This window comes from Sylvia atricapilla, chromosome 22, assembly GCF_009819655.1.
Source record: "Sylvia atricapilla isolate bSylAtr1 chromosome 22, bSylAtr1.pri, whole genome shotgun sequence".
Lineage (NCBI taxonomy): Eukaryota > Metazoa > Chordata > Aves > Passeriformes > Sylviidae > Sylvia > Sylvia atricapilla.
In genome coordinates this window covers 525,630-553,083 of record NC_089161.1, presented here as the reverse complement: position 1 = coordinate 553,083, position 27,454 = coordinate 525,630, and the positions used below count along the sequence as shown (strand labels likewise).

The following is a 27,454-nucleotide window of genomic DNA, read 5'->3' as shown; positions in this document are numbered from 1 at the left end:
GCTCAGCCCCCGCCCCGCTGCCCGCGGCGGCTCCGGGCGGTTCTCAGTGACTCTGTCCGGAGTCCAGGGATGCAGCAGCCCCCGAGCCCTGCTCGGAGCCGGGCACTCTGCTGAGGTCGGGGGTCAGCCCGGTGGTCCCCGGGTCGCGGGTCGGCGCCGTGTCCTGCTCGGCGGGGCGCTCCCAGGCCGGGGGCGGCAGCGGCAGCCCCGGGGGCACGGGCGGGCCCGGGGACGGCAGCTCCGGGTACCAGGGGGACAGCAGCAGCGCTGTCCAGGGCCCCAGAGGGCGGCCGGAGGGCACCGGGAGCACCGCGCAGGGCGGCGGGGGGCGCAGGGCGGCGGGGCCCGGGCAGGGCTCGGGGGGCAGCGGGGGCTCGGCGGGGCCCGGGGCGATCCCGGAGGGCGGCGGGGGCCAGAGAGCGGCGGGGAGCGAGGCCATCCCTCCCATCCCGGAGGGCGGCGGGCCCCGGGGCTCAGGACGGCCCGGGGGGATCCCGGAGGGCGGCGGAGGCGGTGCGGACGGGCGGCGGCGGAGGCCGCGGAGGAGGTAATTCCTGTCCGGGAAGATGTCCCGGAAAGCGGGATGCAGCTCCCAGTCGCCGGCGCGGCCGCGGCGCCGGGGCAGCCGTCGGAAGCAGGGGCTGAGGCTGAGGTTGTGGCGGACGCTGTTCTGCCAGTGGCGGCTGCCGCCGCGGTAGAAGGGGAAGCGCTCGGTGATGAAGGCGTAGATGCTGCTCAGGGGCAGGCGCTGCTCGGGGCTGGCCCGGATGGCCATGGTGATCAGCGCCACGTACGAGTAGGGAGGCCTCTCCGGCCACTGCGCCGTGCCCGGCCCGGTGCTCCGCTCGGTGCCCCTCTCGGTGCCCAGCCCGGTGATGTGCGCCGTGCTCCGCTCGGTGATGTGCCTGGTGCCCGGCCCGGTGTTCCGCTCGGTGCCCGGCCCGGTGCTCCGCTCCATGATGTGCGCCGTGCTCCGCTCGGTGATGTGCCTGGTGCCCAGCCCGGTGCCCCGCTCGGTGCCCGGGCCGGTGATGTGCCCGGTATCTCGCTCGGTGATGTGCTCGGTGCCCCGCTCGGAGATGTGCCCGGTGCCGGGGTCGGTGCCCCGCTCGGTGCCCCGCTCGGTGATGTGCTCGGTGTCCCGCTCGGTGCCCCGCTCGGTGATGTGCCCGGTATCTCGCTCGGTGATGTGCCCGGTGCCGGGGCCGGTGTCCCGCTCGGTGCCCAGCTCGGTGATGTGCTCGGTGTCCCGCTCGGTGTCCCGCTCGGAGATGTGCTCGGTGTCCCTCTCGGTGCCCGGGCCGGTGTCCCGCTCGGTGTCCCGCTCGGTGATGTGCTCGGTGTCCCGCTCGGTGTCCCGCTCGGCGATGTGCTCGGTGTCCCTCTCGGTGCCCGGGCCGGTGATGTGCCCGGTATCTCGCTCGACGATGTGCTCGGTGTCCCTCTCGGTGCCCGGGCCGGTGTCCCGCTCGGTGCCCAGCTCGGTGATGTGCCCGGTGTCTCGCTCGGTGATGTGCTCGGTGCTCCGCTCGGAGATGTGCCCGGTGCCGGGGCCGATGTCCCGCTCGGTGATGTGCTCGGTGTCCCTCTCGGTGCCCGGGCCGGAGCTGGCCGCCCGCCGCTCGCCGGGCTGTGTCCCGGCCATGGCTCCGCTCTCCGCCCGCCGCAGCCCCTCTAAAGCCTGTCCCCGCCGCCACCCGCCGCCCCGCTCTGGTCAGTTCGGGGTCGCCGCCGGGTCAGGACGGCGCGTTGGCATTCAGTGCCCAACGGACGCCAACGGACGGTCTGCACAGAACCGGACCACTCACGCTAAAGTGAAAACTTATCTGGTTTTATTTTTTAAAGAAAAATATTCCTCTTTTAAACACAAAGCGTGAACTAAAAACCTCCGAGGAACAGCTTCTCCTTCCTTGGAGCATGTTTAACTAAACTGTACAGTGATAGAGCTCCCCAAAGAAGTACACACACATAACATACAGTCTTTCACAGGAAATAAGGTCCAGGACTTGAATTTGTCCTCCTCACCCTCTCTAGATACCCATTCAATCCAAAAACACACCTTACTCCCACTCCAGAACACAGTGACGATAATTTCTGGATGCAACATATATTAAAAAAAAAAAAAAAAAAAAGGTATGGGCCAAATTGGCCCATTCTAGCCTTTTAACAAATGCCTGTGAGAGAGGTTAAGACCATTGTTATCTCCAGGAATGGTGCTTGGAAGAGAAAATATAGCAGCATCCACAGGCAAAAGAAGCCCTTCAGTCCAGCTGCCCTGATGGAAGGAACCCAGCCAGTTCAGCAGGGATTTACAGACGTTCCCAGCACCCAGAACAGGGAGTGGGAACCAAACATTCACAGGCCTGATCTGTTGCTTGAACAAACAGCCTAAAATTCAGTGAATCTGGCCCACATATGCCAGCACCAAGGTGGTTTTTTTTCCCCCTAGTGACCAATTTAATGTCTAAGATTTTATGTAAAAAGGTTTGATAAACTTCAGAAACCAGCAACTCATTCTACCCACTCCCTCTATCCCATTGGATATGTGCATAATATTTATCACATCTGCCAAACTCCCCAGACTGCAGAACTGGAACCAGACTCCGAAATACAAATTCTTTCTAAATCAGAACAGCAAAATCATCTAAAGTCTCTGCGAGGTCTAAGAACATGCCTAACAAGCCCATATCCAAAGAAGAAGTACCTGGACATTTTCAATGGAAAGTAGGAAATGGAAAAGGTCTGGAAATAAAGCTCATTTATACTCCACCTGACCATTAATTGTTGGTATTATTAAGTCATGTTCCAATCTTTACCAAGCCGTTTTGTAAAGATCTTCTCCACTCCAACAGTTTTTTACAGTAGGAAAAAAAATATTAGAAAAATAAAATCTCCCCCTTGAACAACACTGTATGAAGTTCACCATCATCAGTCACAGATTTTTACAGGGGGACCAGATAAACTTCTGCTTCCTCCAAAGCAGCTTTGTACAGAAGAGAGCAGCAAGATAGACACAGTATCTACGAGCTACATTAAGGCCAACAATATAGAGACAAACATGGGCTGGGGCTCAGATCTTCTGAAATGAAGAAACCTTCCCAATGTTTCTGTACACCTGCACACACACCCACACTCACACTCACACTCACACACGTGTATTCCTCAAGCAAAGGCCTCACAACCGTGAGAGCACCATGGGAGAGAGTTCTAGCACCAGAATGAAAAAACTTCCCTCTTCAGTAATAAACCCTCAAGTCTCTCTATTGCTTTGGACAAGGTCACCAAACCCCTCCCAAGAACAGCTGGAGTGAGCAGCCACACGAGTGCAGGGACAGGGGCAGTGTTCCCCTCGTGGAGCCTGGTGGGAAGGGCTGTGTGGGGATGCTGCAGCTCCTGCGCTGCTGGAGAAGAGGAGGAGGAGGTTGGTATTGCAGTCTGGTCGAGTGTGGTGGTAAAACAGTGTGGTGGTAAAACAGTGTGGTGGTGAAACAGCGCAGCCTGGGAGCTTTGCATACGTGAAGTCACAGTGCACATCTGCCGGGGATAAAGACAAGCAAAGCCACAGCGTTTTCTGGCAGCTTGTCTCTCCCTGTAGGGAGGCCTTTAGGCACGACAAGGATCCGTGAATGGGGTGTCACACACTGCACCAGAACATCATGAAACCCAGAGAGCAGAGGTTTAAAGAGAAGCCTGGCAGTTGCTCTGCCATCATCCTGCCTGGACACATGCTCGGGTGAGCGTGCAAAGTCTATAAAAGGGACAAAAATCTCTTTACAACAAGGTTATGGGTCCAGTTTGGCTACAAGGAACAATTCATGCAAGTTACAATAGAATTCATCATCAGTCTGCAGCACATCTTTCTGCTGCAGGCCTCTCCTGGGCTCTGGGCCTGTGTCCAGGAGGTTCTGGCTGTGCAGCCCTTCCCTGCTGTCTCGGGAGGAGATGCAGAGGCAGGAGTGAGCTGTCCTCAGCCCCTCGGATCAGTGTGTGTGTGTCAGGACTGGCCTCCCCCTGCACTCCCACCCACAGCGGGGGCAGGAGCAGCTGCTGGAGGTGGGCAGCTAAAACCATGCAGGGAGACTCAGAAAACACAGAGACACTCAGTTTTTCAGTGCTTGAACCAGCGGCAGTAAAGCCCCTTTTTGGCTGTCACATGCACCGTGCTGACTGGAGTCTGGCTATCCCATGATCTACCGAGTGAGGTGGGGTAGGAACTCAATTAAAACATGCAAGAAAAAAAAACCCCAAAGTGAAAGGAAGGGTGATCATCACTGCGAGGTGTGATCAGGTTCAGAGCAGAGAAGGGTCAGCAGCAGATGCACTTTGTTCTGTGCACATGCAGGAACACTAGAGAGGGAACAGCAGCAAACCGAAAGGGAGGGAAAGACACAGTAAGCACCAATTCAGGATGCAGACACAGGGCAGTGGGGGAGTGAAATCTGAGGTAAAGGAGCCCAAAGGAAGAGACAACAGAAAAACTCCGCTAATAGATCCAAGTCCTGCTTCAGGAAATACACAGCTAATGTCAGTCAACTCTTCTCACCAGGTATTTTTGACACACTGGTAAATCTTCTCTCTGCACTTGTTTTTTGGAACCAAAACATCAAGATCAGGATTTTTTTTTTCCCCTAAATGTTTCTGAGTGTTCAGCACAATACTCTAAATGGCCCCTGAATTCTAAGCAATGCTGAAGACTCACCCAAAAGCAGAAATACCCAAATTACAAACTCCTTTTGAAAAATCAACTCCTTTCCTTGTGCTAGAAAAGAAGGCTGAATTGTCCAGAAGCAGGTTTGGCAGTTCTCACTGAGAGCACCTGGGCATTTTGCTAAGTCAGAAATATCTTAAATGAGTTACTTAGCAAATCCCAACGTCAGACTGAGGTGCCAGGTTTCTGGGTAGATGTGTACAATCAGACAGCTCCTCACCTGCCTCTAACAGAGCAGATTTGTGCGATTCACAGCAAGAACAGGCTCTGCCCCTCGCTGCTTCAGTGAGAACTCCAGCAGAGCCGAAGCCCTTTGACTATGGTGCAGATCACACTGGGCTCCTTTCTTTTTACCCACTTCAGAGGAGCACAGTTAATGCCTCCTGGGCAAAGCCAAGCAAGGGCTCCCAGGCTCTGGTGCAGCCAGCACAGGGTGTCTGAAGGGAACTGCTGAAAGCGGCCTCAGCGCCAGCTCCAGCTGGAAGCACAAGGACATCTAAGATGCAAGAACATGACAGAGCAGCCAAGGTCACCCATGTGCTTAGGCAAGCTTAAGGCAACTAAAGAAAGTTCACTGACAATTTAGAGGAGAATGCCAAAGAGAAGGGAGAAGAGGAACCACAGAGCAGAGGCTGGGGATGCTGTTGCAGTAGCCAAAGCCCAGCACCAGCTACTAAGCCATCCCTCTTCTTCAGCCCATCTGCTCTAATTCTCCCCGTTTTACCAGCACCATCAGCACGAGGTCGATATGTCAGAAAGAAGAGCTGGGGGTAGGTTCCTAAAAACGCAGCTCACACATTTTCAGGCTTGTGTCTCAGGTCGGTTCTTTAGAAAGAAAGTGTCTGGGCCGTTGGACTGGCCTCCTGCTTTGAACTGGAGCTGGGAATTCTGCCTGCCCTCTCCAGGGACAGTCCTGGGATATGTTCTACCTGGAAGTGACGGCAGCAGCTGCCCAGGTTCCTTTTGATGTCAGCTGAGTGTACAGCAGTTTTTTAAAAAACAGCATGCACCGGTGGCACGGCTACGGGCCACGGAGCCGTGGTTGAGTTGTTCCTGTCAGCCCAGGCCCAGGTGGAGGCAGAGGGAAGGGGAGTGTTGGCACAGATCAGCGCAGGCTCCTGTAGACGTAGGCTGATGTGAAGACAGCATTGAGGGTCAGGCTCACGGCCAGCAGGCCCCGCAGGGCAGAGGTGCCAAAGCGACCTGGGCAGAGGAGGAGGAGGACACAGAGGAAAAAGGGGAATGGCAGAAAGAGATAGTAAAGAACTGATAAGTAAAAGTGAACATATGTTGTATTGTTTTTCTCTGTCCAGTGTTTCAGCGCAAGCAGAAATTGCTGAAGTGTTTTTCCTGTCAGGAAAGACTCTGCTGCTCTCTTTTGGCTTTATTTTCATCTCATCTCATGCTCCTGACACCTGCATCCCCACCCCTCTTCTGTCCCAGTTTAGCACTTTCTCAGTGTTCTTCAGACAGTCCAAAGAACAGGAACAGCTTTGTTAAGATCTTATTAGAGCAGGCAGAAGGTCCATGTTGCAGCTACTTATTTATTTGATTTCCAGGAAAGATCTCAGTTACCCTCCCAGAAATGCTCTCACATGCATGATGCAGTCACCAGACTTGCACTCACCTCTCCAGCCTGCCAGCTCTTCCCCTTTGGTAGTTGTGTCTACCACACAGGTAGACGAGTGTGACGAGTGATCCTCCTTTTTGATGGAATTATCGCTGCAGATACTCCCCCCTTCCACCGCAGATCTCATATCTGCAAGGAGAAGACCACGTGAGAATTCACCACCTGCGTTCCTCCTGAAGGTTTCCCACCTTATCGCAGCCTGGATGCTGCAGGGCTGCGCTCGCAAAGCCAACTCCTTCCCCCAGATACCTGTGCCGGGGATGCCCAGGGCCGGCAGCGTACCTGGCACTGCCCGCTCGGCCAGGCTCCTCCCGGGGCCGCCGGGCAGCTCCGGGGCCAAGGCGGGGCTGTCGGAGCGCTCCTCGGAGGGCAGCGCCTCGCCCTGCGCCGGGAACAGCAGCAGCTTCTGGCCCTGCAGGTTGAGGCGGGCGGGGCTGATGAGCGGCCGGCGGAACCGCAGCGAGCCCGAGCTGGAGGTCACCGAGCCGGCCACCGACGGCGCCGGGGACGGGATGCGCGACGGGACCGCGCCGCCGGACAGCACGGAGAGGGGGTCTGCAATGGAGAGAGCCCGGGGTGAAGGGTCTGCAATGGAAACCCCCAGGGATCTGCAATGGAGAGAGCCCGGGGTGAAGGGTCTGCAAGGGAGAGAGCCTGGGGATCTGCCATGGAGAGAGCCCAGAGATAGAGGGGTCTGCAATGGAGAGAGCCCGGGGTAAAGGGGTCTGCAATGGAGAGAGCCCGGGGATAGAGGGATCTGCAATGGAGAGAGCCCGGGGTGAAGGGTCTGCAATGGAGAGAACCCGGGGATCTGCCATGGAAACAGCCCAGAGATAGAGGGGTCTGCAATGGAGAGAGCCCAGGGATAAAGGGGTCTGCAATGGAAAGAGCCCGGGGATCTGCAATGGAGAGAGCCCGGGGATCTGCAATGGAGAGAGCCTGGGGATAGAGGGGTCTGCAATGGAGAGAGCCCGGGGATAGAGAGGATCTGCAATGGAAACCCCCAGGGATCTGCCATGGAAACCCCCAGGGATAGAGGGGATCAGTCATGGAAACCCCCAGGGATCTGCCATGGAAACCCCCATGGACAGAAGGGATCTGCAATGGAAACAGCCCATGGATAGAAGGGGTCTGCAATGGAAACCCCTCCCAGACATGAGCACTGGGTTATCACCCTGCTACAACAGGTGCAGTTCTCCTTAACAGCACCACAATGAAAAGGAATGGGAGTTGCAAATGTCCACCAGTGTATCTTGTACTAAAACTATTTACTTGAGTGCCCGCATGGCAAAACAGAGAAATTCCACAAGTGCTCTAGTGCACTCAGGAATGACTCAGGAGGCAGGTTATCAGGAGCCTGCTGAGCTTTCTCTCTGCTCAGCTGTGGCCATCCAGGACAGCCTGCACAATCCATTTGCAGGTGAAAGAATTGGGCTGGCACGTCCTCCAGAGCTGCTGAGGAAGTGCAGTGGGATGCAGGAGGTTTGCATCAGCCTCTGCAGCAGCAGGAACAGCCCAGGGACTCGTCTGGGCCACAGGGGCAGCAGACAGGTCACGGAGGACAGGGGACAGCCAAATACCTGCTGCTGCTCTCTGCTGGGAAAGGCACAGACCTGCCCTGGAAACGGCTGAAGTCTCCTGTCCAAGCAGGCTCAACTCAGCTCTCATCAACAAAGGGCTCCTTGTTTTGTTTCACTGATGTCACCGTGAGCTCTCCCAGGGACAGCATCCAACACACACCGCGCACCTGACTTTAACCCCGTCCCACTTTTAGCTGGGACTCTCCCTGCAGCATTTCTAGCAGCAAAATGGGCATTTTCCCTGGAATGCGAGCAGGGAGGGAAGAATTCAACCAGACCACGTGCTTCAACCCCCTCAGCGCAAATCCTGCAAAGGCTGAGGCTCTGGGAGGCCTGGAGCAGTACCTGATGGAGGGGATTCCTTGGACTGGGATGACCGTGAGGCCGGTCGGCTTCCACTGAACAAGTAGCCAGAATCTAAAAGCAAAAATGGAACTATCTGAACCCGGCTGGCTCAGCTGCTGCCAAACCCCAAATCCTAGAGCTGCACACTCCTCTGTGGCACAGGAGCAGCCAGCCCTGAACAGGACTATCACCTGTGGATCCAGTGCCAGCCCTGTACACTCCCCTGGATCCCTCCAGCCCATTCCCTGTGGGAATGCACACTCTCCTGGATCCCTCCCAGGGATCTGCAATGGAAACCCTGACACTAACCCATTCCCTGGGGGAATGCACACTCCCCTGGATCCCTCCAGCCCATTCCCTCAAGGAATGCACACTCCCTTGGATCCTGCCCAGCCCATTCCCTGGGGGAATGCACACTCCCCTGGATCCCTCCCAGCCCATTCCCTCGGGGAATGCACACTCCCCTGGATCCCTCCCAGCCCATTCCCTCAAGGAATGCACACTCCCCTGGATCCCTCCAGCTCATTCCCTGGGGGAATGCACACTGCCCTGGATCCCTCCAGCTCATTCCCTGGGGGAATGCACACTGCCCTGGATCCCTCCCAGCCCATTCCCTGAAGGAATGCACACTCCCCTGGATCCCTCCAGCCCATTCCCTGGGGGAATGCACACTCCCCTGGATCCCTCCAGCCCATTCCTTCAAGGAATGCACACTCCCTTGGATCCCTCCCAGCCCATTCCCTGGGGGAATGCACTCCCCTGGATCCCTCCCAGCCCATTCCCTCGGGGAATGCACACTCCCCTGGATCCCTCCAGCCCATTCCCTGGGGGAATGCACTCCCCTGGATCCCTCCAGCCCATTCCCTGGGGGAATGCACACTCCCCTGGATCCCTCCAGCCCATTCCCTCGGGGAATGCACTCACCTGCCCGGGCCAGCGAGGGGATGGTGCCCAGGGACAGAGCCCTGTTGAGCCGTCCAGGGAGAGAGGATGAGGAGGTTCTGCGTGGGGACCTGAAGAGCTGCTGGTTTGTCAGGTGCAGGATGCTGGGTGGTGTTGGGACAAACAGAGACGTGGCAGGTGAAGGGAAGGCTGTGCCAGGGCCGCTGGGAAAGACAGTAATGGAATCCCCAGAGAGGAACCTGCAAAGGACACGCAGGACAGACACTGAGCAAGGAGAAATCCCAGCACCTGCCTCTCTTGTGCTTGCAGGAACACTCATTTTGTTACCAGCTCTGGACTAACTGGTCAGTGCAGGAGTGCTGAATTTTACAGGAATGTTGCTACACTTTGGGAAAAGAAGAACGGCTCAACCTTACTTAAATTATTGTGCACAAAGCTGTCCCACAATACAGGGTGGAAAAGAGGGTGAAACAGTTTGGGAATGCCAGTGAAAATACCTTGGATGAGAAAATTATCCCAGAGAATGCTTTATGAAGTCCAGATGTTAAAATACAGGAATTTTGTATTATTTTTAACAGTTAAATGAAAATACATGGAAGAAAGTCTAGAATATGAACCAGAATCTCTGAATGGCCTTCTGTAAGATTTTTTAGTTAGAAACAGGCAATAGAACTGTCAAATAAATCACGATGAAGAACTGAGTATGAAGTGCGTATGTTTTTAAATGGAGAGAACTGACTTTGCAGGTACAATTTAGCAGACACAATAGTTGGAGGCCTAATCTCACTTCGGGTGGAAACAGAGGCAGATGAGAGCAGCAGCATGGTTCCATGGCTTTTCTTGGATCAGAGGAAAGCCAGGAGTAAATCAGAGTGAAGAAAATCACAGCCTTGCACTGTGGGGTGATTTATGTCATTCTGTCCTGGAGATTGAAGAGGTGGTGCAGCAATACTATGCTGTGCTAACTCTAGAGTTAAGATTATGATTTAAAGTATCTTACAAACTTATTTATCTGCTGGTAGGAGGTGGCCACCACCAATCCTGACCAGCCTAATGAGGCTGAGCACGTGAGGCAAGCAGGGTGCAGGATGTGCCTCTAACAGCAGCCAGGGATGAGATGCTCTGGCAGCCCAACCTCTCCAGGCTGCAGAGAACCTGCAGAGGGGAGTCCTTTAGAGCACCCTCACACACATCTACCCCAGCACACACAGAGAGGGGTGTCCAGCTCAGCTTTGTAAGGGGAAGTGACTGGGGAAGGGATTACAAGTGCAGCTCAGGGCTGACAGGAATCACAGGAGGAAGAGTGGTACCTACCCCTCACTGTGCCAAGGCTGTGCAGGGCCAAATCAGAGCATCACCTGTGAGCAACATGGTCCTTCTGTCCTAACTCTGCACCTTCTGTGCCTCTGGGCTAAAGGATCCAACTTTACACAGCTCCTTGCTGCAGCAGAGAACAGCTTAACTGGTTCATTGGCTTTTGTAAGTCTTTCATTTAATGGGCTGGAAGATATTAGAGTCATCTATCACTCATAACCACAGTCCTGGGACTGTAGCTGTTTTGGATCAGGCTTCCAATGGCTCTGCTGCTCAACAGCCCCACTGCTCAACCTCACCAGTTAGTGCAGCCAGCTCCTCAGGGCAGTGAAGAGCCATTTGTCTTGAACCATCCAGAAAAGGAAATTTTCTGATTGGCAAAGAGGAGTGGAGGAATTTTAAGTATAGCTTATTAATTAATGCCTTAGGACTGAATTCTGACCAAAGTATGTCATAAACACTGATCTGTTCTGAACAAATTCCTGCTAAGTGTGCAAAATCCTGTTCCTGCTCTCTGCACTCTTTGGGGTGTTTGCTACTGCCATGTCAAGAGGGTTTGATGCCTTAAAGCTCTCATGGGAATGTGCTTCATGCCTGAGAATGGGCAGCTGAACTAAAACTTCTTCCAGAAGCAGATAAAAAAGCGTGGGGAGATCAAGAGGATGATAAGGCAGGAAGCAACATCACAGCCCTGGGATGGAGCACTGCAGCTGTGTCTTTGCTCCAAGCCCTTTGTCATGTGGTAATAATGGGTCTGGCAACAGTAAAAAAAGTAACATAAAAAAAAAAAAAGGGAAAAAAAGGCTCTGGAGTCAGATAGTTTGTGGAAATAGTCAAGGCCCGGAAGCCGTTTATTTCAGAACTTGATACTGTGAACATCAAAAATTGGGTATCTTAATTAGTGTTTACAACGATCACAATCTTACTAGACAGTAAGTTGGGCACAACTCTGCTACACAAATACTTTAAAAATAAATAAATAGAAGGTTAAAGAAGGGTATTACACGGCATGGGACTGTACACGGTCCTGAAGAAACACCTCCTGCCAGGAGAGCCTCCCCTCCTCTGTCACCCACAGACACCACCAGAGGTGTGTGCCTCTAATTCCCATTTTACCAGAGATGCTGCATCATCCCTGGGACAGAAAGAGACCTGGGAGGGCCCAGGGCAGGCCAGGCTGCAGATGGAGCCATCCTCTGTCACAAAATTCAGCCCATGAAGTAAGAGGGTGAGATGCAGTCACAGGCAGGCAGCTTGGGGCATGTGCCCAGGTTTATCTGCTCTGGGGGGTGAAACATTTCCTCTGGACTTAATGTCCCCCCAGAACTGAGCTGCCCATGTACAGCAGGGCACCACTGTCCTTGTCACTGGGTGCAGAACAGGGCCCTGCCACCCCAGGAACTGCAGCACCTCCTCACTCAAGGCCACAGCCTGTGCCTCCTGTCAAATTCAGAACCAGGAGTAAAGAGCACTACAGGAACAAAAAACAGGCACAAGAACAAGGGAGAGTAATGCTACAATGGGCACACCTCTCAGACACATTAGTATTTTGATATGTGGCTTAGAAAGCCAGAAACTTCAGCTGCCAAGAGTAAGAATTCTTGTCTCTTGCCTGTTGTCCTGCTTTGGATGAAGGAGGAGGGTTGAATTAGAGCTGCCACATCCTGCACTAAGACCTTCCAGAGTACAGATGCTTGGCCCCAGCTGTGCCTTTGCCCCCCAGCTGGTGGCACAAAGTGGGGAGGGGTGTGTGTATTTGCACATCCTATGCCTACACAAACCCAGACTGGCTGGCATGCCAAAAATGTTCAGGGAACCTCTTCCTGCCTCTACACTCCAGAGCTTTGGTCCCAAATGAGGCTTTACAGGGGATGACTTCAGGACTGAGTACTGTCCCTTTCTCTGGAGGGCACCTGCCACGGCTCCAAGAGCCAAGTGTACCTTGCCCAGGTGACAGCACACCTGGAAGGAACTGGCAGGTTGTATGTGACAGCACACAATTTCAATAGCACCTCTGAAAACCAAAGCAAAGCCATGTACCACAGCTCCCTTCAACTTTCACAAGTACAGTCAGTCTGGAGCAATGACCTGGCTATTAATTATATTAATTTTTATAAGAGCATAAATACTTTGTTCACGTTACATCAACACATACTTCCTACAGTATCTAAGCATGATTATTAGCTTCACATAATTTCAGCACACTTTTAAAAATATTCAGAAAGCCAAAATAATAAGCCACTACACCGTTTTTACATTCTCACATGTTCTCACCCTTTGACACACCCAAGCTCAGGAGGGCATGCAAAGCACGGGTGCAGGAAAGGAGGAGTTAAGAGAAAGGAAAGCACTGGGTATAAATACAGTGTGTTTAGGATGGTAAAGTGCCACCAAGGCGTCACTTTGCATGCACTGATGTCACTGAGGGCCTCAGGAAGAAGAGAAGCAGCAATGGTGACATAATTGCTGCCCCTGGGCTCTCCCTGACCCCTCTGCAGAGTCACTCAGGAATGTTAGCCCAGGTGTCCCCCTGTGCCCTGCCACGCTCGGGGGTGGCACAGGAAGGACAGAAGTGCTGGCCTGGCAGACACATGGGCACTGCTGAACTATGCTGCAGCCATGGTTCCACCAAGCAAAGCAACACAGTGTTGTCCCAAATCCTGTCCGGGGAAAGGCACTTAATGAACCCACATTGGCCCCTTTATGAGTCTGGCTCTGCTGGGCAGGGTGCAAGATTTTGAGCTGGCAGATCAGCCACGGCCACCAAAGGCCAGAGTCAGGCACTTGGGGATGGAGATTTGATTTCAAGTGACACACAAACCCACCAACAATCCCTCAGCACCTCAGCTCCAGTCTGCTGTTACCATCCTCTGGTCCAGACACAAGGTTAGTGTGAAAAAGCAGCACCTTGAATTAGGGGCTTTTGGGCTAAACCCCTCTAATATTGTTAAGATGTTTGCACGCTCTGGCCTGGAATGGCTGAGAGAATCCTCAGGCAACAAAACTGCACCTGGAGACCACAGGTTCCTCTGTGGCCTGAAGTAAGAGCCCAGCTAAGGGAAAACAAGAAGCTCAGAGCACTGACCAAGTGGTTCTGGATGATTCTGTGTCAGCTGTGGTTGTCAGTTACCAAGCCTTTGTCAGCTCTTATCCCACCCAGCAGAAGGAAACGTGTCACACAAAACAGCACCTCAGCTGCACAGGACAGGGCCACTGTGCACCAAAACACACATTTTCTCCTGCTGGACTCACCGTGGGGCAAGCAATCATGCAGTTAGATGATGCACCTCAGGTATCTACACCTAGGTGACACAGATGATGTATCTAACTGCTGAGTGAAAAATGCAAAGCACCTTCCATAGAGAACCTATGGCATGGAAGTGTCTAGAACAGCCTATTTGGCTTTGAAATCAGGTGTGGCAAGAACAGTCTCAGCAAAGGCAGTAGTGGTTTGACTATTTTTTTCCACAGTCAACAGTAGAATACTGCTAACTTACAGCTTCTCTGCAGGGCTCCTTGTCTGAGACACAACTGGTACAGACTGAATGCTACAGTTTTATAGATCAGAACACCTCTGGACAAAAGTCACCCTTCTCCTCCTTTCTCCCCTCACCCCAAAGATCCATCATCCTCCACCATTAGCAAAAGCATGTGAGACAAGGAGAAAGAAAGGAGGCTGTCAGCATCAGAGCCTCTAAACCATCAAAAATTCAGAGTTTGGTTTTGAGGCTCTGAGGTTTTTGTTCGTTTTAGAAGCAGCAGCACAGACATGCTGAGGCACCAAGAAGTGGGGAAAATAAGCTGACACCTGAGCAAAAAAAAAAGCTTCTTTGGCATTAAATGAACCCCACTTCAATTTGTACTTTGTTATTCTGTTTCACCTTTGAAATTTTCCCAATTACAAACACAGAAGTTCTTCAATTGTAAGTTGTGAACAAAGCACCACGGAGATCAGCTGTACAGCCTGGCCATAAAACAAAGTAGCTTTCTGATGTTCTGACATATAAATTAGTGCAACTAGTAAATATACTTCATCTGTATTAATCTGCATAAAGCGAAGACAAACGGATGTCACTTGCAGTTAACACATCTCCCACATTAAAAGACTTTAAAGTCACTATAGATTTGCACTTGCTGTGCAAACAGAGCTAAAATACTCCTTAACAGGCTTATTCAGGCTTCACAGTGTAAATCCTCTCCTTCCCACAGTTCCCAATATTTAGGTGCATCCTCCACATCCCATCCCAGCACTGCACAGGGAAAGAGACAGTAAAAGAACAGGCATGGTAAACCAATGGAACATTTAAGAGCAAAGCATCACAAAAGGTGCCTGACCCCAGGGAGCTTAAGGATGAGTCAAGTTTAAATAGAAAGGAAAAACCAAGTGTTCCTAAACAGGGAGGAAAAGAGCTACTTGGAGGAGATAGGAGATGATATGAAACGGGACAGTGAAGCTTAACACAGCCTTGACTTTCAGCTCCTGAAAATAAAACATTCTGAAGAGGCTGCCAGCCATCTCTGAAGCTGCCACCAAGAGTTTCCTTACTACTGGGCAAGAAAATTTGGACAGATTGATTTCATTCTTATTAATAAAAGGATATTGCTGACAGAAATCAGGCATGACATTGCCATGACCATTCCCACTGAGTCTGTCAGCTTCTCATACCCCTCCCTTGAGCCTTCTCAATATATCCTTCAAACAGGAGATTCCTCCCATTCCTTGGACACATTTCACAGGAGAACAGCAGGAGGAACTTTCAATCCAAATTGTACAGGTTAGTGCAGAAGACAATCACAGATAAAAGTCTTTTTCTTACATGTACGTTATGAGGAGAATTTGGAAGTCCTGAAGCAGGAAGAAGGGAGGAAATAAAACGATGCCTAATTTCAACTAATGGCCATAATAGCTCAAGGTTTCCCATGCCTGTGGGCTGCAAGACAAACGTTCTGGGTCAGGACTGAAAAGTGATGGGAACGTGGAAGATGGAAGGAGACTCTGCTGGTGCTGGATTCCCCTTGTGGGTAAGGAAGTAAACAACCCTCAGCATCACTGACAAGCACCAGAATGGAGCCAGGTTCTCTTGGCCTGGAGGTGGATATTGCAGCTCTCTGAAGGCACCAGGAAAGATTCCAAAGGAGAGCCCAGGTGGGCAGCAGGTCTGTGTGCTGAGTTACAGCCCACAGCCAGGAGCTGCACCTTCCCAGGACTCAGCCTGGCTTGATGAATTTCACAGCTTTTGGCAGTGCTACCTTTATGCTTTCACCATGAACACCAGTTCGAGGAACAGTAAGTATGAACAGCTAGGAAATAGCTTTTGTTTCCTTTTAACACCATTTTAGTAGTGTCTGCATTTTTCAGAAGGAGTTGCAGATACTTCACAGTGAGAGCTCCATTCTGATTATTTGATAGTTTATACACTAGAAGATCACTAGACCCAATTAACTTCTATCAGACCATTAGGGTGGTGAGTTCCACTGTGCTATTCTGAACAGAAGAAAATAGCAGATCTTCTGTAAAAGTGCTATTTCCTCTTGAAAGACCAGAATCCATGTCAGAAACTCAGTGGAGTGCCTTTCAAACAACTGTGCAGGATAATCAGACTGCTCATCCTAAGAGGCCCCAACAAGTTAATCCTTAAAAACCCCAAAAGGCTGGAAGTTGCTCCTCCCCACAGTAATACCCAGCCACTCCAGCTTTCAGCAGAGGAGTGCCAGGCCCTCAATTTCAAGTCATAACTTCCAGACCCTTTTTTCAGCACAATGCCAGACTACAAAAACAACCCCTGCAAGTAACCCAAAAAATCCATCTCTGTTGCCATGCAGTCCCACAGCAGAACTCCCAGCCCTTCCTACAGCACAGCCTTCCAGTCTGTGTTCTCAGCAGTAAACACTGGCTGAGCTGTGATGTACAATAAAAGCTGACCAGGTGTCACAGCATGAGGCTGTCAGTCCCACACTTCTTCTCTCTCTAAGGCTACAGGAGTGGAGGAACTTAGGCATTTTTACCCAGTTGTGCTTATACACAGATGTTGCCTGGGGAGCGGGTGGGTAAAAAAACCCAAAGAAAACTGGCATTGAAGGCAACAACCACTGGTAGATCTAAAAATTTAACCCCAAACAGCTGCACAATTGCAGGTATTAAGACACCCTGAGCTACATGACTTTTTAGAGCACCTTTTTGAATAAACTACTGAAGTTTCAGTCAAAAGCACTTAAGGACTCTTCTCCATTTAAAACAGGAGCCAGGAGAAGGGCAGACAAGAGATGACGCAGGTAAATGATGCTACACAGTGGAAGGCAAGAAGAACCAGGTTTTGGGCTCTGTGTGGTCCCCTCCTCACGTGCCTGGGCACCACAGCACGTGTTAACCAGGACTCCAAATCCAGAAGCAAGTTCCCATCAGTTCCAGATTAAAATGACCAGCACCATTAGGAAAGTGAAGGTGGCCCTGGCCCCACGGTGGATCAGGGCAGAGGGTTCCTCTGTGAGTGGCAAAGGATGGAGAAGCAGTGAGAAGAACCAGGAGGACAGAAGCCAGAATCTCTTTGGCTGGAGAAGCAGAATGGGGAGGAGGCTGCATTTATGGAGCAGTTTGTCAGGCAGCTGCTGGAAGAACTGACTTTGGGGAAGCTGGATATTTGTACTGCTGACACAGGACGCAGGAGCAAGGGAGAATGGAGGCAGCAGGAGCAGCTTCCATGGCTAGCAGTGGGAATGCTCCAAGCAGCCAGCACAGTGGTAAGCAAGGATGGGGGAAAAACTATATATATATATATATACACACACACACATATAGACGTGTATATACATATATATATGTTAAAAAAAAAGATCTTCACCGCTTATCTACCTTTAAAAAAAAAAAGAGAACCAGAGGAAGGGAAAAAACAAGAGGAGAGAGAAGCACCAGTCACACAGAGTTCACAAGGCTTTTTTTGCTCCCGGGGTCACTGCAGTGGCTCTGACCTTCGTGGCCGGAGTCTCCGCTGGCCCGTGGACTTGCGCGTGGCCACGGCGGCGGTGAAGCCCACCAGGCAGCACAGGGACGTGGTGCCAAACTTGGCCGTGTCCAGCCAGCTGGGAGTGTCTGTCTTCAGGTACCTCTCTGCCAAGTGCAGGCTCATCACCAGCAGCCACAGCACGGAGGAGAAGGCGTCGATGCGCCGCAGCCTGCCGCGGGGAGAGAAACAAAGACGGGCTCAGGCACCAGGACATCAAATAAAGGTGCTCGGCTCCAGCCAGGAGGCAGCAGAAATCAGAAGGTTTTATTTACAGTTCATTCAGCCCTTTTATAACACGCTACACTAAAAGTCTACGTTATTGGTCCATAGGGCTGACACCTCTCCCACTGGCTAAGTAACAGAAATAGCAAACATCTGTTGTCATGGGAGGGGAATATTATTTACACAAGGTTGTTTAAGGAAAAGGAAACTGTTGAAAAGTTTCCCTTGGGAAGAGCTCAAGCTCAGAAAATATCGGGGCCACACCAGGGAACATCTCAGTCCTGAGGGAGGAGAGGGGAGGTGGGGAGGGTACCCAGGCTGAGCAGGCTCTGCACTGCCTCTGACTACAGCACACTCCTGGGCACGTTTCTGAGCAGATCAGCTCCATTTTCTACCAGAGCTGCACAGGCAACTTTTCCTTCACAGTAATTCAATTGAATGAATCAAGGCACGTAGTTCTGTGTGCCATCCCGGAAAACGTTTTCCCCTGGATCACGGGGCAGCACAGGATGGACAGCTCCCCCCGGGGCACTCTGAAGGGAGGCAGAAGCCGAGCACACCCACCTGATGCGGCCGGCCAGGAGCATGGCCAGCAGGCAGGTGAGCAGCCCCAGCACAGCCACTGCCATCTGGTGGTTCTTGCCGTAGGCCCAGGCCGCGCTCAGGTTCTGCAGCAGCCGCTCCGGGAGCAGATGGAGCAGCTCCCGCCAGCCCCGCCCCGGGCTGCCGCTGTCATTGTCACCGTCACCGCCGGCACGGGGGCTCGGGCCAGTCCTGTTCCGCACGGGGCCAGAGGGGACAGGAGAGGGGACAGCTGTGCCCAGGGAGAAGGGGTCGCCTGACCCGTACATGGCCATCAGAACCAGGAATGCACAGCTGAGGAAGGCCAGGAAGCGCAGCAGTATCACCTGGGCTGGCGTGCTGATGGATGTGGAAGAGGAGGATGAACACAGATTCTGCAGGGGAAGGGAGAAACACCTCGTCAGAAGCTGAATGAACTGCAGCAAGGGTTTGAAATGGTGCTGTATGAAGCATTTCCAGACTGTGTGGTTTACTGGACTGCTCTGCTCAAGTCCTTCTAAGTCTCTGTACTGTGCTGACACTACATGGGATTATTGTAGACTAGCAAGGAGCAGCAGCAGGGACACAAGCAGAAGCCAAGGGCAGACAGGGCAGTGAAACAAGGTCATAATTCAATTCCCATTGCCCTTTTTTCTTCTTTTTTCCCCTTGTACTCTAATTTCCTGCACTGCACTCATAAATTGCCTTCCCTACCTCCCCTTCTCTTGCCCGTCCCATTATTTTCCTTCCACTCTATTACTACACTAGACTCACCTTCTGGCAACTGTGCTGAATGATACCAGCAAGAGGAAAAACCTCAAACTAACCCAAGAAGCATCTGTCCCAACTCTCCTGCACTCTTCTAAACTGCTGCCATGCGCCCAGGCTCCCTGGGCTAGAGAGCCCCAGGCTGCTGCCTCCCTTTCCCAGCTGCAGAGGCAGCGCAGGGCACAAAGCTGTGGCCCTGCCCTGCAGTCCCCAGGTGTCCCCAGGTACCTGGGGGTAGCTCTTGTCGGTCTCCCGGCGCCTGAAGTGGTGGCTGAGCAGCAGCGCCCGCAGCTGCCGGTTCTGGTGTTTGATGTAATACTCCACAGCAGCCTGGCACGGGCGGCACAGCTTGTAGGTCTGCTCCAGGTGGTGCTTGTACACCTCAATCTCCTCATCGTACTTGCCCTGGTGAGGGAAGAGCCGGGGAGGAGCAGGTGAGAAGGGCAGGTGCCTCAGCAGGTGTCACGTTTGCTAGTGACAGGGGCAAAGCGTGACTGCAGTGTCACAGGGACAGCTCCCCGACACCAGAGAGCAAGCTGCAGGCCAGGCACACGGCCAGCCTCACTCAGAGATGGCCCAGCCTCCACGTCCCTGCAGGGAGGGCAAAACACAGCCTTGGAGAAGGCTGCTGTGGCCCACCAACATCAGCTCACATAGGTGAGACAAGTAACTAGAACTGCTCTGCCTCTCCTCAAATGAGGTGGCACAAAATACCTGCTGCTCCTTCACTCCAGGCTCATCCCTCCCTGGAGTGCTCCTGCTGTCACTGACACCCTTACCCAAGCATGCTGGATAACACAGTCCCAGGTTTCTCAGCTGGCACACCACTGCAGTTCACTGAATACCTAAAAAGGGGCCAAAGGCTGGCAGTATTTGAGCAACTGGATAGGTCTGGCAAGAGGCAGGGACTAGAAATAAAGCTGAGAAAAGGGCACCAGCCAAAGATATCCTCTTTAAGTGTGATCAAATTTCAATCTGTTCTCTGGGAGTCATTCTGATTAAACTCATTATAATCACACAAAGACTGGATGAGGCAAGCCAGAGGATGGACACATCACACTACAGCACAGTCTGACCCCAAGGCTTTGACCATGGTTAAAGGCTAAGGAGTGCAGCACTAAATTCTCTGCACAAAAAAGGAGGAACCCCACTATCCCATCCTCCATGCACATTAAATAATGGGAAGGCCAAGAAGTTGCTCATCAGGAAATCCTGTTGCTGTAAGTGCAAAATCCCTTTGCCCTTCTAGGCACAGATGGAAACCAGGGAAATTATATCACTGCAGGATTCCTCTCCCACTCCACTGGTAAATGCAGAGCAGCACAGCCAAGGCCTCAGGAAAACAAAACCTATTAAGGCTTCATGTTAACTGCTGGGCTGTTGTGCCTTTTAGGTCCCATAAACTCAGCCATGGGAGCTACTGGAGCTGTAAGATGATCTCAGAAATGTCTTGGGCTCAAGCTTCAATTTCCAGCGCTCATCTAGAACGGGAACATTCCAGCTTTGAAGCAGAATTAGGTAAATTTGCAACATTAATCACTGGACTTCTCTGCCCTGGAGTGCCACACAGTGCTTCTGAGGCCTGCTGGAGCATCATTCCACAGCACACTGAAAGGCTGCTCTCTCTCCTGCTTACTGAGCTGCAGCATGGAATAGAGCAGGAACAGCAGACACATGGATGGGAATGCCTTGGGCAAACACTCTCCAGTGATGGCAGTCCCTAAGGAACACTTACCTCCTCCCTTGGTGAGAATGAAGCCAGCTGTTTGATTTTCATGGTTTGATGGTTGTTGCATTTCTTGCAGAGCAGAATCTGGCTGCTCACCCACTGCTGTGGTTTGGCAGGGTCACAGAAGGTTGGACTGCCCGACACAACGTGGTTAAGGTGCTCCATGTACTGGGCAGGGATGGGCTTGTTGTAGTCTCCATTCTGACAAAAACAGGGGGAAAAGAGAACACTCAATCATAAAATCAAAGCTAGGTTGACAGGAAGATTCCCTAAACTCTGTCAGCTCTACATTTCATTAGCATTCAACTATGTAACAAAATAAATAAATCAAAAAGAGACAAAATGCTTCAAAACTTCCCCCCATCTCCACCAGCCTGCACACCTACTGCATTTAGCTGGTGGTGCTGGATTTCAGCTTAAGACAGGCTTTGCTATTTAACAGAATACAAAACCAGAGAAGAGTTGTTCCATACAGTAAAAAAGACATTCTTAAGAGATATGTCCAGGCCACTTTTGCCCTTTAAAGCAAGAGAGGAAAACTTGTCTCCATCTCTCCAGTCGGCACTCCCCCAGCGCGGTGGCTCTTTGTCCAAGCTGAGGTGCTGAGCTCAGGGGGGCTCAGCACAGCTGTCCCTCCTGCTGCAGTGGCCCTGTGAGGTGAGGATGTCCCCCAGGTGAGGATGAGGGCCCCCCATACCTCCTGGAAGCCGTTGTACTGCTCGCAGTTGGGGCAGTCCCAGCAGTTGCGGTTGCCGTAGGGCACCACCGTGTCCTGGCTGCAGAACCAGCAGTTCACTGTCACATGCGTGGGCTTCTTCCTGTGGGGAGAGGGCAGGGCTCAGCCAGGAGCACGGGGCTCGGCTGAGGGACAGAACAGCCACGGCTTTCCAGCACTGGAATGCAGGAAAACAGACAATCTTCCCATTCCGTGTGCCTCACGATGTGACCTGGAGTAGTCGTTTTAGCAGTGAAAAGATGCAAGGTTAAAGCAGAACTAAATAAATTCTGCATGACAATCATACCTCTATTGTAGTACCACGAACATGCCAGAACTTTAATAACAACCTTGTGATTTACCCACTTCACTGTTTTTCAGGGGTATATTTGGGGGTACGAGTCCTCTCCATAATCAGCAGTGCTATTCTCTGAGAAGGTGCAGTAGAATTGATGCTTAATACACAGAATTCCAGGGAAGTCAGGATGCACAAGAGCTGCCTGTGAGGGTGCTCAGAAACCCAGGAAACAGGCTCAGGGTTACAGCTCTGTCTGCCTTGTTTGGCAGAAAATTTTTCAAAGACAAGGGCATATCACATTATTCTGAGGTTCCAGCACTGTAAGCAGCTGTTTCTTCACAACTTTAGGTACTAAAGGCACTGTGGAATCAACATTTCATCCCCTGCTTTTAGGCACTAGAATGGAAGAGATAAAGACTAATGACCTTGGTCCATGAGCCCCTTGTTTTCTGAAGCAATCCTGTCAAAACAACAGCCAACACAGACAAACAGCTGGGACGTGGCCCCACCACCACAGGCTGTGACAGATGCTCCAGCAAAGACTCGGGGCCCGACCCCTGAGCCTGCCTGCCAGAGAAGCTCTGCATTTGTCTCCAAACCCACTGCAATCCCCAGGAGGAGCTTCCTGGCAGGCCAAGGCACCCCAGCCCAGCTGTCTGGGTTTATCAGAACCAGTCCCAGCTCCAAGGGAGGGCAGCTGCTCAGGACTCCTCTCTGCAGACAGCTGGACCCAGCTGCCACCAGCCCAGCTCCACAGGGAATTAACCTGTGTGGCTCCAGTGCCACAGCAGAGAGGGAGACAGAGCAGGGAGCAACTAACAGCAGCCAAAGTGTTCCCAGCTGAGAGCAACTTCTCCCAGCTCTAGGAAATGTCCTCTGCTGCTGACACATCTGAATGCTGCAGAAGTGTTGTCTGGCACCCTGTAACCAAATGGCCAGGTGAGTCTTCTCTCTGAGCCATCACCTCTGTAGCTGGAGCTCCACAATTAACAATTTTTCCCACTTACACTTCCACAGACCATGCCTTGAAACTCGGCTCATAAATACCAAAGCCTCAAGCAATGTCTGAGCCTCTTGTTCAGGCACTAACAATGAGGATATGCTTGAAATGAAGCACTGAAAAGTCAGAATGTACAGAGGATTCCCTGCCAGATGCTGAAAGAAAATGGCTGGAGCTACTAGGATAACAGATTCTCATCTCAAAATAGCTGCAAACACCCACACCCCTCTTAAAATGAATATTCCCTGCTCGACTTTCCTCACTGCCAAGGGGGCTCAACTGAACTGAGTTAAAAATATCACTGCTAAAACTAACAGGCAAAAACCCCCAAACCCAAACCAACCCAGAGTTTAAAGCAGACAAACCTAGGTCCATAGTCTGAGTTATCCACGAGCTGCTGCTGTCCAAAAGCCAAGCACATGTCAAAACAGCCAGGTGAAGGATGGCCAGCAGCACCTGCTGCATGTGTCCAGTCTCACTATCAGGTGTCAGAGCTGTGCAATAGAACATCAGGCTTCAGCCAGCAGCACACAAACCCTGCAGCTCCTAGGGCACAGCCTGAACTCCAGCCCTGAGGGAGGTCATTGCCCAGGCACTGCCACACTCCCTGCCCCTCACCACTGCACCACCCTCTGGCACCCGTGGAAATAATAACGAGTATTATTATTGTAAATAATTATAAAATACTGCTGGGTAAAAACACCCCTCAGCCTCTACCCAGCCCCAGCATCTAAATCCCATGACAGAGGGGAAAGAACTAATTTCAAGGATAACAGAAGTGGAAAGCACTTTGAAGCAATGAATATAGCAGTCATGCTATAAAGCAAAAACCATCAGTGCCAAACCCCATCTGAGAACCTGCTAATGTCAGAGACAAATCCTCACTCGAGACCTTTCCATCTTCTTCCAAACAGGATTTCATTGATTGCTCTTGAGGCTCAGGAAGTACTACCAAGGATGAAATAGCAGCACTTCATTCTGATAATATATGCAGGAGAAATGGCTAAGTCCTGGATTATTTAGGATAAGAGGCGATAATACTTCCTTCTGTGAACCCATAATCTGTTGCCATAGAAATAGGTGCAAAAAATCCCCCATTCCCAATCTAATGGACCCAACAAAGAGGAACTTAGGCTCTTTCCAGCTCCCAGCACTCTTCACTAGTCCTCTTTTATACACACATTTAAGGTCATGCTGAGGCCCATGCTCCTAATGGATTGTCAGAACAACAGTTTACCTTGGGAAGTGCTGGTAGTATTAAACTGGATTTGTAACTATTTTTATTTACATCTATTCCCCACCCTCTTTACTATTAAGTCAGAAGATGAAGATGTTTACTTTTCTGTAGTCTTCAAAGAGGCCACTGGTGGATGTGCAGTTCTTTGCTGGGTTACCAAGAATTAGAAGAAAAACCCAATTCTCCATTAAAAGTATTTAAAAGCAGCAGTCTTCATTCTGGCACAACTGGATTACAAAGCAATGGTTCAAATGGCAATGCCAGCAAATCTCAACCAAAAGGACACGGGGAAGAAGAGCTGTTCTGCACAGCTCAGTTTTGATCAAACCACAGTCAGACAGACCAAGTGCTGGCACTGTTGGCACAGCTGGGTTAAGAGCTCAGCTGAAACTCAGCTCCAGGGTGGCACAGGACAGCTGCCAAACCCCAGGCTGTGCCTGTGCCCATCACCTGGCAGTAAAGGGGTCTGTCAGTGCAGACCCAATGCTACACCCCATCTTCCAGGGCAATAAAAACACACCACAGCTGCCCAGATTCCAGCAGGTGAACTAGAACATAGATGCACTTGCTCAGAACTAGCAGCGACAGACAAGACTTAGCCACAAAAGCAAATTTCTAGTACAGTGATGTAAGTTCCAGTGCAGCCTGTCCTCTCCCATGAGGCAGACTCAGTGTCCTCTCAGGCAGGAAAAAGGTGCCCAGTGGACTCAGGCAGGGACACACACCAGGGACAGCCACCCCAGCTTCTGTTCTTATCTGGACATCAAATCTTTTATCTCCCTGATAAACAAAAAGCAAAGGCAGCATCATATCTATGTCTGTGTCCCTTATTGAGCTGTCCTCCTTGATGACTATGGAAGAGTCATTTAACCAAGGCAGAATAAGTAATTTGGAACTATCAGAATAGTACTGAGAAACACAAACATGTAGGCTCAAAGAATTATCAAGGTCACCTGAAAAAATTTACCAGTAAGTCTTCGAGGACTTGGGAAGAAATGCTTTCCATTCCAGAGACCTTTTGATGAACTTGAGCAAAACAAATCCCATCTCCTCCCTCAAAAGGCATGCTAGCATCAACTGGGTCAATGAAATCTTGCCTGCTTCACTGGGATTGCTTTAGGCCACTTGGATTTCTTGGCTACCCTAAATATGTCATAGAAATGCCAAGTCTTGTATATGGGCTAATGTCCCACTGATCATTGATACGGTTAAACAAAGAGCAAATGCTTTAGAGCAAACCTCAGGCATCATATTGAGGATGGAGGATTATTCTTCTCTTGCAAAGCATAAACTTGAAGTGAACCTTAACACGGAGCCCTTGGGACTGGCTTACCTCCAACAGAAGCACTTAATAGATGAGCAGACTGCGAAGTCTATTGCTGCTACAGAGCCTTATATTCCACACATCCCCACATTCCTGTCGTGCTATGCTAGATTAGAATCTGTCAAATTAAGCTTTTCTCCTTTTATGAGATCTGAATCACCACATGCCTCCTGATGCTTTTCAAACCTGGTTCTCAGTCCTACTGAATTTTAATTGTTCTAAGGTCACGAACACTCTGTGCAATTAAGAAACAAGTCACCAAAGAATTTTGGTCCCTAATCAATAATTTTGACTGGTATAGAATCTCCCCAAGTTCTAGCACTGTGCTGTTATTTCACAGACCTGTTCCCCAGCAATCCTTCCATCAAGCAGCCCAAAGGAGAAGGATGTTCTCTGTCCCTGCCCCGGAGATGTCAGCAATGGAGCGCGGTGTCCCCGGCGCTGTCCCCGGGCGGTGTCACCGCAGCGCTCCGGGATGCTCAGCCCGGCACACAAAAGCCATTCCCTGGGATAGGGCAGCCACGCTCCGGCCATTCCCCCGCACATTCCTGCCCCGAAAAGCCGCCCCGGGGCCGGGCATGGGGCTGCTGTGGGGCTGCCGTGGGGCTCTCCGGAGCGGCCCCGGTGCTCCCACAGCTATACTGGGACCAGGCATGGATCCTGCCGTGGGGCTCTCCGGAGCGGCCCCGGTGCTCCCACAGCCGTACCGGGGCCGGGCATGGATCCTGCTGGGGCTCTCGGCAGCCGCCCCGCTGCTCTCACACCGCCCTGAGGCGGCCGGGCATGGATCCTGCCGTGGGGCTCTCCGGAGCGGCCCCGGTGCTCCACAGCCGTACCGGGACCAGGCATGTGGCCGCAATGGGGCTCTCGGTAGCGGCCCTGGTGCCCCCACAGCCGTACCGGGACCAGGCATGTGGCTGCCGTGGGGCTCTCGGCAGCCGCCCCGGTGCTCTCACACCGCCCTGAGGCGGCCGGGCATGCATCCTGCCGGGGCTCTCGGCAGCCGCCCCGGTGCTCCCACAGCCGTACCAGGGCCGGGCATGTGGCCGCAATGGGGCTCTCGGCAGCCGCCCCGCTGCTCTCACACCGCCCTGAGGCGGCCGGGCGGGCCCGGGCCCCGTGTGGCGCCTTCCCGCCGCCGCGGGCCGCATCCCGCCAAGGCCCTGCCTCCCTGCCTCTTTCCCTTCCTCCTCCTCCTCCTTCCTCCCTCCCCTGGCCGCCTTCCCGCTGCCCTCCTGCCCGTCCCCGCCGGCCGTACCTCCGCGCGATGCGGTAGAGCAGCAGCCCCGCGGCCGCGGCGCAGGCGGCGGCGCCCAGCCCGGCTCCGTCCATGCCGCCGCGGGCCCGGCGCCGGCGGAGCCGCTTTGTAGGGGCGCGGCCGGGCCCGGCCCGCCCCTGGGCCCGCGGGGGCGCTGCGTGACTCACGGCGGGGCCGGAGTCGTGCGCCGGGGCCGCCGTGACTCAGCGCCGCAAAGGCCGAGATCGTGGCGGCGGGGGCGGCCCGGGGAGGTCGTGCCTGGCCCGGCGTGTCTGGCCCGCCGCCCGCAGCTCACAGCGCCGCGCCGAGCCTAAATTTAGACGCGGTGTTTTTCGGTGCGACAAACGGGGACGGGCCCCGGTGAAGGGCGGCCGCGCACGGCGTGTCCTGAGCTGGAGGGGACGCAGCCCGAAAACCCCAAAACCGCTCCGCTGTCCGCGCAGCGCTGTCCCGGAGCTCCGGCGGCCGCGGGGCCGGGCCCTGGGGAGAGGCCGATGGCCAGCCTCACCCTGCCCGGACACTGAGCCACGGGGCCCTCGGCTGTGTCCCTGTGCCCTCTGAGCACGCTGCGGAGCGGGCTGCGTGTCCCTCGGTGTCCCTTGGTGTCCCCCGGTGTCCCCCGGTGTCCCTTGGTGTCCCTCGGTGTCCCCCGGTGTTCCCCGGTGTCCCCCGCTGTCCCTCGGTGTTCCCCGCTGTCCCCCGCTGTCCCTCGGTGTCCCTCGCTGTCCCCCGGTGTCCCTCGGTGTCCCTCGGTGTCCCCCGCTGTCCCTCGGTGTCCCTCGGTGTCCCCCGCTGTCCCCCGGTGTCCCTGGGTGTTCCCCGGTGTCCCTCGGTGTCCCCCGCTGTCCCTCGGTGTTCCCC

The 27,454-nt window shown here is 52.9% G+C and overlaps 2 protein-coding genes across 3 annotated transcripts in view; one reads left to right on the top strand and one right to left on the bottom strand.

Annotated features, from left to right (window-relative positions):
- The window catches only part of CLSTN1 (calsyntenin 1), a 225,498-nt gene that overhangs the window by 68,284 nt on the left and 129,760 nt on the right, over positions 1–27,454 (top strand). The window lies entirely within an intron of this gene.
- On the bottom strand, positions 3,651–26,719 carry TMEM201 (transmembrane protein 201). The gene is made up of 11 exons (XM_066334518.1): positions 26,594–26,719; positions 21,459–21,579; positions 20,768–20,962; positions 19,261–19,437; positions 18,268–18,659; positions 17,447–17,650; positions 9,188–9,405; positions 8,264–8,335; positions 6,572–6,893; positions 6,336–6,508; positions 3,651–5,911 (listed from the first exon to the last, which is right to left on the bottom strand). The coding sequence occupies exons 1-11, from the start codon at positions 26,665–26,667 to the stop codon at positions 5,814–5,816; spliced, it is 2,046 nt and encodes a 681-aa protein (XP_066190615.1). The 5' UTR covers positions 26,668–26,719; the 3' UTR covers positions 3,651–5,813.